The sequence below is a fragment of the Taudactylus pleione genome, unplaced genomic scaffold, assembly GCF_031769625.1.
Source record: "Taudactylus pleione unplaced genomic scaffold, aTauple2 ptg000162l, whole genome shotgun sequence".
NCBI lineage: Eukaryota > Metazoa > Chordata > Amphibia > Anura > Myobatrachidae > Taudactylus > Taudactylus pleione.
The window spans coordinates 395,940-410,470 of NW_028284564.1; the positions used below are offsets into that span (position 1 = coordinate 395,940).

Sequence of the window (14,531 nt, forward strand, 5' to 3'; positions counted from 1 at the left end):
AGATGTTCTGTACAAATCTTTCTTAAAATAAGCTCCGTTAGGAACATGATATGGGGAAGATTTAAAAATTGTGTTACACAGGTGATGAAGGAAGAGATTAAGCCTATTCCGCACTAAATATACAGAAAAAGCCAGATACACCCTAAATTCACACTCGGTCACCACCCACCCAGACAGAAACAGCAGAATCCACACTAAATTCACAAAAGCCAGATCCATCCTAAATTAATACCCAGTCACGCACTCAGAAGAAGTTGGATCCACCCTAAATTCTCACATACACACCTGGATGTTACTGTTCTGAATATTTATAAAAAGCTGGATCCACACTAAATATGCACAAAAACCTGGATCGATACTAAATTCACACGTACACGCCTGAATCGGAAAATTACGGATACCTCACTAAATACACGGGGAAAGCTGGATCCACATTAAATTCACAAACACCCATGGTTCTTGCTATACTAAACACTGAAAAAGCTGGATCCATATTAAATATACATAAAAAAGCACATTCTCTATATTCTCACCCACATTTCCGATTTCTACTGTACTAGGACCTGGCTTCCCCACACCTGCTGATGAGGTTTGAAGTTCATTTCAGTGGTAACTAATAACGATTGCTGGTGAGCAACAGTTATTTCCTCAAGTGTTCTGCAGTTACCTATACACTAGAAACACTTTCTTCTTATACACCCTCTTTAGGAGGATTCTGATGGCAACGTACAGTACATGAAAACTTGGCCTACACAACATATGCTGTAATGATAGGATAGTTATACATTTTGTCTTATACCCAGTATACAAAGTGAGCGGACATCCTTTACTTTAGGTACTTGGGACGGTTCCATAACCTGTACAAATTTCCATTTAGCTTTCAGAAGCAAAGTAGGGTAATATTTAAACTGAAATTCCTAGTTGACGTGATTTGCAGCAGTGCAGAAAGAGCAAAGTTTATTTTCAAATAATTTCTGACGGTTTTCTTTTACACTCTGTTTTAAAAATTGTCTGAAACCATGTTTTTACGGCTTGGAAGGTTTGCGGCAGGTCTGTCCATATACGTTTCATTTAGAGATATTGTAACTGAACGGTTGGAGGTATCGGTGCTGATTCTGAGTTGGGAGCAAAAAAAAAAAAAAAAGCAGGTACATTTTGCACCTTGATAAAGCCAGATTACACTGCATGTGAGGCAGATTTAAAATCTGTATATACATTTATATTTGAGAGCATTATGTCCTAACTCAGACCTAGACTGCAGTGTAAAAATAAAGCAAAATGCAAAAGGGACCCTTATTTACCCTGCATACAAAAGAACAAACAACAAAATATCTGCACCCCTTGCATTGCAACATGGTTTATTCCAGGTACAAAGTTAATTGCTTACTTGCTCCCATCTCAGAATCTGTCCAATAGTTGGGAATTCAGTTAGACGCGGGATAAGTTCCGCGGCTACCTGGATTCCTCCCATAATGTTTAAAAAGTAAAAACGAGTTTTGAAAATAATAGAATGTCAAGCTTAGCTGTTTTGCCTATATGATCTGAAATGAAACTATTACTGTATTTATAAATGATATATTTCTTTGAATGCACCGAGTTGAAATCTCTTTACTTTTGTTTATTTTAATTAACTCTATAATTTCAAACAAGTTGTTTTCAGTTTTATAATAAGCCATATAGCATTAGAACTGTTGTTTCATTCCTAATCTGTCAGGTAAATAGGATGTATCAAAACGTCTTCAAGCAATGCTAATTAGAATGCCTTGTTTCAGGATTGGGGAAAACCTATGCATTGGCCTTTGCTGAAAGAGGAGCCTCTGTTGTCGGTAAGAACGACAAATATTACACTTGTTTTCTCCCCTGCTTGTTGTGAATGTGACCTTTGATTTATAGATACAGACATAAGTTTTCCAACTCAGAGTTCACATTTAATCTAATTTTTTTCAACAAACTTAGATTGCAATCTGGGAGCATAGTGCAATATTGGCTAAAATGTGTTTTATTATTGGGGAAAGGGCACATAATAGCAATAACTTTTTACCTATGTAATAAACTACATAGAACAAAGGTAGCCATTTTATGGGCTTAACCAATTTTGATAAGAATTCAGCCCACCAATTCATTATGAACTAGTGACATCAGCCCTGCAAATCTCTGTACAGCCCTAAAGGTCATTTGCCAATTCCAAAAAGTGTTTCTCTGCAATGTTTACTTATGTGTACCATGTGCCTACTAGTGCACCAACCGCACTCCCATATTATAATAAACACCCCCATAAAATCCACGTTTGCTTACATTTGTGGGTAGGTGGATAGTCCGCTAAATGTACGTAAATAAAATGACTGTAAAATCTGGAACTAATGGATATATTGTAGTTCAAAATATATTGTGATGTTGGTGTTATATACCACATACAATGTAATGCAAAACATAAAGCAATTCTATACAACAAATCACATAGATGAAGATGTCTGGCTAACTGTATGTTGAGTGAACAACAATGATGATCAGACTAGGGAGGCAGGTGAATGCTCCTACCCCTTTTGTGACTGCACTCCTGTGAGTATGGAAGAATGTGAACCTTCGTTTGCAGATATCCTGATTTTTGGGGCTGATACTGAGTCGGTGTGTGCGTGTTGTGCTGGTATTGTTTCTGCGATGTAATGCAAATGTCACTATAAGCCCTTCTCTGATATACAGCCATGTGTCTGCATGTGCAAGGACTGAGACGCCCACTTTCAGCATCTTAAGACTCTCCAATACTGCTTGGTGCATCTTTAGATGTAACTGTCGTTACCCCATGCTAGGGGTTTGGTGTGCTTCTTTTCTCATTGTGTCATGACCTACTGGTGTGGACCTAAGTGTACAATGCAAACAAAATATTTCAAGAAATTCTTAAATTCGCGCTACGTTCCACATGTGCCTAGTTACAATGGGACTATATTGCATTAGCACTGAGTTTTACCACTACTCGATTTCTCTGCACAGGTGTTCCCAGGCTAGGAAGTCCTATTAATCTATACTCCGCTAAATCTGTATTGTGGAAGAATTAAAAGAATCACAATAATGTTCAAGCTACTTCAGATTTAGGACACTACCTCTTCATTAATTTCAATATTTTCTCTTAAAGTTCTGCTCAGTTTACATTCATGTATGTTTTAAATGAATTCTAAAGCTGGGTACACCCTACATGACATCGTACGATATATAGTTCTGATTGGGGATCGGAACAATATATCATACGTATAACAGCAGCTGGGATGACGCAATGAATGACGCAGTGCTGTTAAATGCACCATGTAATGACATTGCTCCGTCGTACACCGGATCACGCAGTGTGTACGCCGTGTGCAATGTATCGTTACATCACGTCGTGTTGTTGCTGAGTACACACATCGTATAGTGTGTACCCAGCTTCAGTCAGAGGACATTCAGATCGGTTTTTATTATTTGTGACTTTTGCGTGTTTTATGTCCCTTCTGTGTAAGCTGTGGCATTGCTCTTTTGTATGGCACTTGACCTTTATATGACCCTAATTGGCTTCACAGATATTTGTTAAGGTGCATACAACGATTTGACCAACGATTTGAACTATGAACGATTTTTGACTGCATTAAAATGAATGGAATCGTCCAAATCTGACTGCAAACACATCAGATGTCAGATATTGTTATCTGACAAGTGGGAACGGGCATCGTTCATCTGACAAACATGTCAGATTTTCCTTCAGATATGAACGATTGAACGATTTTTAAAATCGTTATCGTTCAAATCTGAAGAAAAATCTGACGGTGTGTATGCACCATTAAACACTAAAAATTTTATAAAATTTGTCAAACATTTATGATACACCTATTTATAGTGTAATGCAACATCTTATATACAATTTATTACATTATCTAAATGAGATGTGTAGTCAGTATGACACGTACTTTAATGCAGAGCAGTGGCCATCCAATTAAGTGCCACAAAAAATAATGAGTTTAATCTGGTGTGTGTTTACATTTAGTCAAAATATACACTAAGTGGAAGCATGGTGATTATAATATGTAAATCTGGCAATGTATTGTCCTTATAATTTCCACATGCCTAGCTAATGTAGCTAGAGGTAAACACATCATTTTAAGAATTTGGAGTTTTCCATTTGACTTTGACCAAAATGTTATTTTTCTCTCTGTGTTGATGCTTTACATATTTGCAAGTAATAAAGTATATGTGTATGAGCTTTGGAGAAGACTACGTACATGCTGTTATGCCAGGACAATGATTTTTGCGCTAGTATAGCAGATTTTTAAAAATATATTTTAATGAAAAATTCTGATATGATGGTACAGTATCAGTGAGTAGAGGTGGTGATGAAGCATGCCTGGACTGATTGATCCAAAAGATAGATGCCAGCAAGTTTGTACTGAACGACTGGCAAGCCTGACCATTTTAGTTCGGTGAATGGCGATACTGTATAAGCTGAAAGGGGACATGGCTGCGGGGTGGCATGAATTCCAGTGCATTAAAATCCAACCTGAAACTATCTGATTCTGAGTCACACACAAAAGCCAACGCTGCAGCGTCTATAGGCGGTTATCTGTCTGCAAGTTTCTACATATGGCATTGAAACTCCATCCCTTGTGTACATACGGGCGTCCGATTGTGCAAGGACTGAGACACCCTCTTTTAGTGCCCTTGCACGCTGTAATACCGATTGTAGCATCCTTATACGACACTATTGGCAGCGCGATTGAAACTTACACCAGCCCTGTCGCAGGTGCGTTGGCCTCTTATGCTTGCGGCTGTGCGCCAGTGAACGCAGCTGGTTGCATTGACATGCCCGCAAAACTCCCATAATACACTTGCTAAATAGTTCATTTTTTGCGTGCACTACTACACCCAGGAATGCATATCTCTTGGGTAGTTGTAATTCCTGCAGGGCACCTTGTTCTTTGCTTAGTCTGGCTCTTTCCATAGTATTTTAGTATTAAAGACCAAGGTGCCCTGCAGGAATTACTACTACCCGAGAGATAGGCATGTATTTGAAGAACATGGATGACTGGTGTTTAGCCGGTAATCTGCACTCAGATCACCCAGCTGAGGGTCTCATTCAGAGTAGTACGCTTGCCAGATGGTTTGCAGAACATCTCCCATGTTAGAAGATTGTCTCATACTCAGGATCTGTGCAGTGCATGTGCAGGTCTTCTACTGTGTGATCTCTCGCAGTTCCAAAAAGTTTGGGAGCTGGGTGAAGGTGGAGCCAACCTGCGTTCCCGCGGTGTGGTGTCGCCACTGTTATTTGGGAGTGCTGGAGCCAGGTCTGACACAGACTTCCTCCCCCCTCACCTGAGCAGTTTCGTTACCCAGGAGGTGTTTTTTCCTACAGACGCCTCTTATTGCATTACCATATGGATGCAGCAGCGATGCTAAGTGTGTCCATCTCTGAATCAGGCCCTGATTTCTATACATAGGTCGCACTGATGTCACACACCTTATCTCTATACATAGGTCACACACATCTTATGGACTGGTCATGCAGATATGACACACATGATACACCTTGATCTCTATACACAGGTCATACAAAGATCACACACCTGCTACACTCCTGATCTCTATACACAGGTCATGCAAAGATCACACACCTGCTACACTCTGATCTCTAGACATAGATCACACTGACATCACAATTCTTATACACAATTCATACAGATATGATACACCCTGATCGCTATACACAGTTATACAAAGATAACACACCTGCTACACACTGATCTCTATACATAGGTCACCCACATCTAATAGACAGGTCATACAGATATGACGTCCATGATACACCCTTATCTCTATACACAGGTCATACAAAGATCACACACCTGCTACACACTGATCTCTAGACATAGGTCACACTTTATACTCGTTGATCTCTATACACTGGTCATATAGTTATCACATTACCTTATAGGCCCTGATCTCTGTACACAGATCATTAGATATCAAACATCTGATACACACCCATCTCTATACACAGGTCATACTGATATCACATACCTCATACACACTGAGCCGCAACCGCCCATAAAAATTATCACCCTCTGACAATTTTTGATCCTGGGCCTCTTTCCTTAAGAGATTAGTTTAACATTTTTTTAGATCTCACAACTTAATAAAATAATTAGAACAATTTTATTATGTTTTGAGAGTGAATAAAGCAAACAAATGCATCGGAGTATAACATTTTAAACTGAAAAATAGGATAGATAGGATAACAGTGCAGAAGTACAACCCCCATGGAATTGTCCCAGTAGTCCTTGACTCCAGTGGAGGGTCTCTAAAGGGGCCCATATTTCTGCAACGGAATTCCGCAGGGGTTCGGGGATATTCCACATGCTGAAGATTCTAGGTTTCCTGTCCCAACCCAAAAAAATGGTAGGAATCGGCGAGTTGTGGATTTTATAACATATTGAATTTTCCTGAACCGTCAACAGATCGCTGATCATTGGTGTTCGCAGATTGGCGTTGTCAGGGCGAGGAATTGCGGCTCAGTTTGAGGAATTGCGGCTCTGTTTTATGAGCTCCTTTACACCCTCTATTTGTACCCCTGCAACAGATCTCTATAGTGGGAGTGTTTGGCTAATTACCACAAGACTGGGGATCAACCAAACACTACACAGCCACCGATGCAGCCGTTGCCCATGCAAATATGTGTGGGCATCACAGTCTCTATCCACAGGCGCAATCTACACATCACTAAATATGAAGATAATAATTCATCGGTAGACATCAGTTTGAAACTGGCTAATGTTCGGTGTGCCAGATATGGTTGCTCACCCTTGCCCTACACTATATTCCACATATATTTTGTATTGGGGTGTCTCAGTGATCCGTCACTTGGTGGTGGCAGTGAATGGTGATGCACAAAGCTGGCCCCTGCTTGGTACAATTCCTGGTCAGTTTTGCTTTTAATTAATTCCAAGCAATACCAGTCTGTCAGGAGTCTCGCGTTACTATTCTGTCCTGTTGGAGGACCCTGTACCTGCCCCCATCTTATTCTCACTGCTCCCCTCCATTCCCTTCCTCACACCATGACACTGCCACAGGGAAAAAACATCCATCTTTCTTCTACTCTGCATAAATAGGGAATCCTCGTGCAGAATATTTATTTTTGGCAGTCCTTCTATTTTTCTGTGATTGGTGGTGGAGGGGGATATTTTATGTACTCTTTTTCTTAACTCTAAAAAATATGCGTGAGAAGTGCCTTAGAGAGGACCTCATTACTATGTCCAAGTATATTTGTGGTCGGTACAACTGTTAGTCTGCCGAATTATCCTTTTGTAAATGGATTTCTTTTTTTTTTTTTGCTGTATGGTATGTTTCTGATAAATTTACTAACAATTACAAATGGATTCTTACAAAAAATGACATTTACAACTATGATTAGTTATATTATGGGGTAATTAATGGACTAGTGTTCTGGTAGAAGTCTTGTGTCAGTAATGCAGCAGGCATCTGCTGTTGTCTCATATCCCTCAGTTTGTGATCCTATGTTTGATGTCCAGCTTTTATGAACGCTACATGTAGAGTATTTACCTAGCGGATGACAAAACTGCTGGAGTCCAGGTTCCTTGAAATTCATATAAAATTCTCTAACCAGACACACACTCAAAGGGGTTGATTCACAGTTCCACGTTGCTGTGACCGCTTTGGTGTCTTTTGGCATAGCCGTGTCTGCGACTTTATTTATGGCAATGCTAGTAAAAGCCCCTCCCAAGGTGTGCAACTGTGTGTCTGAATGTGCAAGGACTGGGACGCCCACTTTCTGCGTATTTAGACGTATCAATCTGGCTTCGTGTGTGTTTAGGAACTACCATATGACGCACCATCGAAACCTGCACCTGCCCTTTGCTAGGTGCAGAATCGACATCATCATATGGCTGCCAATGTAAGCGATTTTAAGCATGAGTTTGCAACTAGTTATGTGACACACCTGCGACCCTGCCATAAGACAGCGCATCTTTGTGTGTCTGCATAGCCAACTCCCAGTCACCGACAAGTAATGCCCAATACCATTTCAATACATCCCTGTGTGCACACACTGTGGGATGCATACGCTGTGCGAGTTTTTAGCTAACTAGACGCTGCGCAGTTGAAAAACATGGACCATTTGAGCAAATGTCACCGCTGCGTCTAAATCAACTTGATAAATCTGTGGGCCTGAGTCAGACCCACTCGCGAGCGGCTGTCCGCTCGCAAGTGGGTCGATGGTCTGCACTGAGCATGCGCACGACGGAGGGAGCTCCGTCGTGCGCATGCGCCAGACGCGACGAGCGAAGGACTTTCCTTCGCTCGTTGTGTCTGATCAAAGGGGGCGTGCTGTTGATGTTGATTGACAGCACGCCCCCTTTGGTGGGCGTGCCGGGGGCGTGCCTCCCTACCGTCAGAAGCCGGCCCACTGACATCACTAGTGATGTCAGTGGAAGTGATTTTGGCTCTGATAGAGCCAAAATCACTCCGGGCCTTGCGGTTGAAAACCTCAACCGCAGGCTCCGGCTCGCAGTCGCGATGGTCACGACCATCGCGGCCATCAAACTGCACGCTTGTATAGGCTGTGGGTGGTGACCCACAGCTATACGAGCGTCCAGGAGGACGCTCCATAATTATGGAGGGCGGCCCTCATTCAGAGCGTGCGCTCTGCTCAGAGCGTACGGCTCTGAATGAGGGCCTGTGTCTTTAGTTATTTTTTTCATCCTTATTTTGAAACAAAAGGAAGATAATGCAGTGGACATGAAGCCAACAAGGAATAGGTAGCCTTTAAATATTCCATGGTTTCTTTTCTTATTTAGATGGGTAGACAGTATTTATTTTCCCTTTCTCTGCTATTGAGACAGATTTGGCTAGAAGAGAAAGCTTTGCTTCCTCCTCCCCAATCAGTGCCAAGGTGTGATTTGGACAGCTTTTTTGGTGGAATCTCCAGACGTTATATAGGCCTTGCAAGCTCTATTATGACGACTTTGGAGTGTGGTTTGGCATGGGATCCCGACGGTCACAATGTTGACGGTCAGAATACAGACAGCGGCATACCAACGGTCAAAATCCCCACAGATATTCTAACCGCAGCCTAACCATAACAGTTACTCCTGCAGACTAACCCTAACCTTCCCCCATTTGCCTAACCCTAATACTCACTGTCAGAATATTTTGTGATTGTGACCGCTGGGATGCCGCTGTTGATATTGTGACCATAGGCATTCTGATCGTCAGGACTCTGACTATATACTCCTGGAGAGCATTGGGGTGTTTTTTTTCCAGTTGATAGTTGAAGGCAGTAGCTTATAAGGCAGATCCCTGGAGTATTTGAAGTGAATATTTTTTTATATGACAGCAAAAATATATATCTGAAACTGTTTGTAAGTTAACTGCTATTAAGAAAATTATACCTCATGTCTACTGATCAACTTTATTAGTAGCGGGACTCTAGTCATACCGTCCTATTCTGTAAACACTACAGTGTTCAGTAGCTGGATAATAGTTTTTGAAGAGAGTTCTGCTGCTACAGGGCCCGGCAATGCTGGTTCATCCCCCCCCCCCCCCCCCCTCCCCGGAGGCCCCTTCTCTGCTGTTCGGGGCATGATGGCAGGATATCGCATAAACAGTAAAACACAGTTGGGAAGCACTCATGTTTTGCTATAGTACTGTTTCCTCACTGTGATTGGGTCTGTGTTTATATAATGAGTATTATTGCGCCATGCATTGTTATGCTCTTTCTGTACCTAGTACACTATATATCTATACGTTAGGGCCTGATTTAAGGTTGTGTGTCATAAGAGGCCCCTTCTACATACAGTATGAGCAAAGCTATGTATGTACACTTGTGTTTTCTTGTCTGTATTTTGCATTGCTTGTATCTTGGCATACAGTACGGAATCAGTATCTAATGCCAGCTGTCGGGATGCCTCCTGTCAAAATACCGACAGCGGCATCACGATGGTTGGTATCCCAACAGGGGTCGGGTAAGTATACTTACCCTCCCCCCATTTTCCCCCTAATCCTCCCTTTTTTTTTTAGCCTAACCCTCCCTGTTAGTGCCAAAGTTTGAGTTTCCCCCTTTGTGCCTAAACCTCCCCCATTGGTATCTGACCCTAGCCTCCCCCCTCCAAAACCTAATGCTAACCCCGCTATGCTCCATTCCATTCCTATATTGTTTAAAAAAATCGCACCGTGTGTACACACCATTACTGTACTGCTCTTTATCCACTCTCCAAGCCCAAGGGCCCCAAGTGTAAGACATCAGCAACTCTAGATATGGACATAAACAATGCACAATATCAAATGCACTTACATGCAGCTCTAAATCAAGACCAGATTCTCCCCTTCATTTTTTCTCCATCACCTGTATATTGCCCATCCGCAGCTTCACATTTCCTTCTTCGCCTGCTTGTGCCACACACAACCCCCTCCCTTATCTTCTTGTGTCCCCACATGTGTTCCTTGTCACATGTACCATGTGACTTGAGTAGACACATGACATGGTAATGTCTTGGTGACATTAGTATATCCTTAGTAGAATGGTAATATCACTATATATCAGTAACTGACAGTATTGGAATATGATGAAATGTGGTTCCTGCAGCTGGAATTTCATTCCCTCAGCTTTCTAGTCCATTTTATACCATTATGTTTTGCTCATATTTTCTTCCATGTGATTCTACTGTACATAAAGATTTGCATTGCTTGTTTACAAACTTCTTCAATGCTGTAGGCTGAATTACATATATCCTGAATATCAATTAGAACCCAGATAGTCTGCCTCACAGATGGTTTCGGTAGTCACAGCAACATTCTGGTTAGATATTAAAAACAGGTAATCCATGATTTTGTACCTGGATGTCTGTCTCTCTCCCAGATTCTTCCTTCAAAATCACGAAACACCTGTTTTTAATATCTAACCAGAATGTTGCTGTGACTACTGAAACTATCTGTGAGGCAGACTATCCGGGTTCTAATTGATATTCAGGATATATGTCATTCAGCCTTCTGTCTACTTGGTCTCCAACTAGAGTAAACTCCATAGGAATTGTCAAACTGTGGAGGAATGGAAGCAGCTTCTGCCCCATCCATGCAAGTAGCTTGTGTTGGATGGAATTTATGAGTGTATACCACAACTCTTCAAAGGCTATCAATGAGGTGTGGTGCCTTGTGCTTTGTACTTTTATTATATTCAAAACTCAAGAAGCGAAAGAAATGTCCTCTTCGTTGGCGCACTAAAGATGAATATAAAATATAACTTTTAATTCATTAATTTTAAAATGTAAATAAACTCCTAATGTGAATATGAAAAAAGGTATTTGTATATTAAAAATAATAAAAATGTATTCAATAAATGATTGTGTCTTATTGTCCCAGTGGCTATTGCGAAATAATTAACCTGAGTCCTCATTATTGTGCATCAAGTTTACACTGCGAACCTGATTGTAAGATAGGCAAATAATTCAGCCAATATAAGGTGATATATCAGAAAAGTGAATTGTGATACTTGTACTGCAAAAAGTATCCACTGGGTAACAATTATTTAATCATTGAACATTGTTGCAATTCCAGTAACCACAAGTGTAATTATAAGAACATATCTTTGGCCAATAGGTGTCACTGTTGTATAGGTAATCATATACTGAAATGACACTGGTAGTCTGTTAATAATGCAAATTTATCTCACACAAGACAATGCAAAAACTCTAATCCATGCACTCATTATTTTCCGCATTGACTATTGCAATAGTCTCCTTACTGGTCTTCCCCAAAACAGGCTATCGCCATTACAATCCATTATGAATGCAGCTGCGAGGCTTATCTTCCTTGCCAAACATTCATCGTCTGCCGCCCTGCTCTGTCAGTCCCTCCATTGGTTGCCACTGGGACAATAAGACACCATCATTTATTTAATTTTTATTATTTTTAATATACAATACCTTTTTTCATATTTCACGTTAGGAGTTTATTCTCATTTTAAAATGAATGAATTAATAGTTCTATTTTATACTCCACTTTAGTGCGCCAACGAAGAGGACATTTCTTTCTCTTCTTGTGTTTTGACTGTAATTTATTATTGTCCTCGGCAGCACCCCCATCAACCTTACAAATAATGTCATAGAGAATTGTTAAATTGGGGCAATTGTGTTATTCGTACATATATACCTACTAGCGCAAACGTTTCTTCCATATCCCCTTTTCCCTGATATACTTTATTATATGCCTACCATTTCCTGTTTATGATCACTTGAGGATTGGTCACCTGGTTCCCCTTATCTTGTTACTATTTGTCCTTACCTGGGAGTTTGACACACTGCCCCTCATTCTTCCCTTTTTCTTTTTTGTTCCTCATCCTACATTTAACATAAAAAGAGTGGCATACTTTGTAATTACTAACTTTCTATATCTTTGTTTCACAGTTTAACTTTGAATCCAATGTTAATACTTTATGTTTTTGTATGTTTAACTGATACTTCATTACTTGTTAAGATTCGCTAGGTGCCGTGACAACACTGAGGCACTGCCTTACTGATATGAATGATGTTCTGGTTCTTAGTGAATTGATAGGTTATATTTTCATGGTTCTAACTTGAGCCCACAAAATTGATTCCTCCATAGCAGGGGTCTTCAAACTTGGCCCTCCAGATGCTGTGGAACTACACATCCCAGCATGCACTGCACATAGTTTTAGCATGCTGTTATATCAAAAAGGTGGCAGTGCATGCTGGGATGTGTAGTTCCACAGCAGCTGGAGGGCCAAGTTTGAAGACCCCTGCTCCATAGTATTCTTTAGCGGCTACTTCTTACAAGCAGTTTCATGAGATGTATTATAAAGAGAACACACAATTCCAGAAAGCTGCTGGAGTAGTAGCATGACTAGCCTAGAGATCCATTGAACTGTTTTCTGTGCTGCATATGCTGGTCACATAGACAAATATTATATGGTCACCGATTGCCTAGTGTCAGAAACTAGCATAGTGCCTATATTCACCAGTAGCCCGCAGCCAGTAACTAGCATAGTGCCTGTATCCGCCAATTATGTATAGGCAGGAACTAGGGTTGTACAGTACTTGTAATTACTTAATGATGAGCCAGGAACTAGCACTGTACAGTACCTTTATCTATGAGTACATATCCTCTCCAACAATTACCATACAATTGTTGTTTCACTACCTTATGTATCAAGTGTTCCTAACACCCCTAACATCTTAAGGTTGTTTGAGCAGGCCTATCTTTGTCAAGTTTCATGTCATTGTAAATCTGGCCCAGCTCAAAAGTGCAAAATGTGTGCTTAGTTCTATGTATGTGTCAATGATTGCTGTAAGGTTTGACTAAGCTAGCAGTGGTTCACCTTTTGGAAGATACTCCAATTGGGAATTTACCTTAACGGGGGTGTATCTAGGAATCTGAGCACCCCTGGCAAACTAAACGACTGGCACCCCTCCCTTCATAGTTTCAATTCTTGTTGATCCTTTAATGTACACGTAACTACTGCTTTCAATGTCTGGGATATCCTTGTTGTAATTCACCTTCCACATCCCAGCACAGTCCTACAAACAGACATGCACACATACGCTGGGAGCCTACATTACTTTGGGACTCACATAAATGCTGTCATGCATGCACACACAGACTTCAGTAATGCTCCACAGCAAGACAAGTGGAGAATTATATGCCAAATAATGATTTTATTATTATTATTATCCTTTTATTTATATGGCGCCACAAGTGTTCCGCAGCGCCTTACTTAGTACATAGAACTAATAGGTGAACAAGAAACAAGTAACATACAGTACATTACAGTGCAGGACAAGGACACAACTTATATACATTGCTGAAATAGTGATTAAAGCGCTCACAATAAGCTGCCGGGAATTGGCGGTCCCGTGTTAGGTGCCCTAATGGGGAGTAGAGAGTAGAAGAAAATGTAAAGAGAAGCACATGAGGGAAGAGGTGATTTGAGCTATTTTTTATTTTTTTTGTAAGTGGGAACCCTGAAGATATTGGGTTTCAGTTTATTATTCTCCCCGTCCACTTTCTCCTGCCAGGATGACGGAGCTGTATTGCAGGTGGGGTGGCCATCGCCTTGTTCGCCCCTCACTGCTGGATCCGTCCCTGTATATGATTCTACTACCTGGCTGTGGGTGGCACCTATCGGGCAGCACTCTCCCTCAGCTGGCGCCCCTGGCCAAGGGGTAGATACGCCCCTGTACCTTAGCACACCATTCCTGCAAGCGCCACCATGGATTGCAGAAAATAACTATTATGACAAAGATTAAACCTATTCAATTAGACTTCTGCCCTGACTGTTACTACTATTTGTTTTATTGTTGTGTTTGTGGAAACGTTTTTTTGGAACACGATTAAAGACTTCATTACATTCTTTATGCATATAACAATCAACGTGAGGCTTTTTTCCCTATAATAAGTACATATACTTCTTAAGCAAGCTTGCTAATAAGCCCTACGTCTGACAAGCTACATGGCTTTCCTATCCCCAAAGGAACTCTCACTAATTA

General features: G+C 40.9%; 1 protein-coding gene across 1 annotated transcript in view; it reads left to right on the top strand.

Moving 5' to 3' along the window:
• Positions 1-14,531, top strand: part of HSD17B4 (hydroxysteroid 17-beta dehydrogenase 4) — a 305,815-nt gene that overhangs the window by 3,978 nt on the left and 287,306 nt on the right. The window contains exon 2 of the mRNA XM_088475153.1: positions 1,773-1,826. Within this exon, the coding sequence (XP_088331279.1) occupies positions 1,773-1,826 (54 nt within the window). The remainder of the gene's footprint in view (positions 1-1,772; positions 1,827-14,531) is intronic.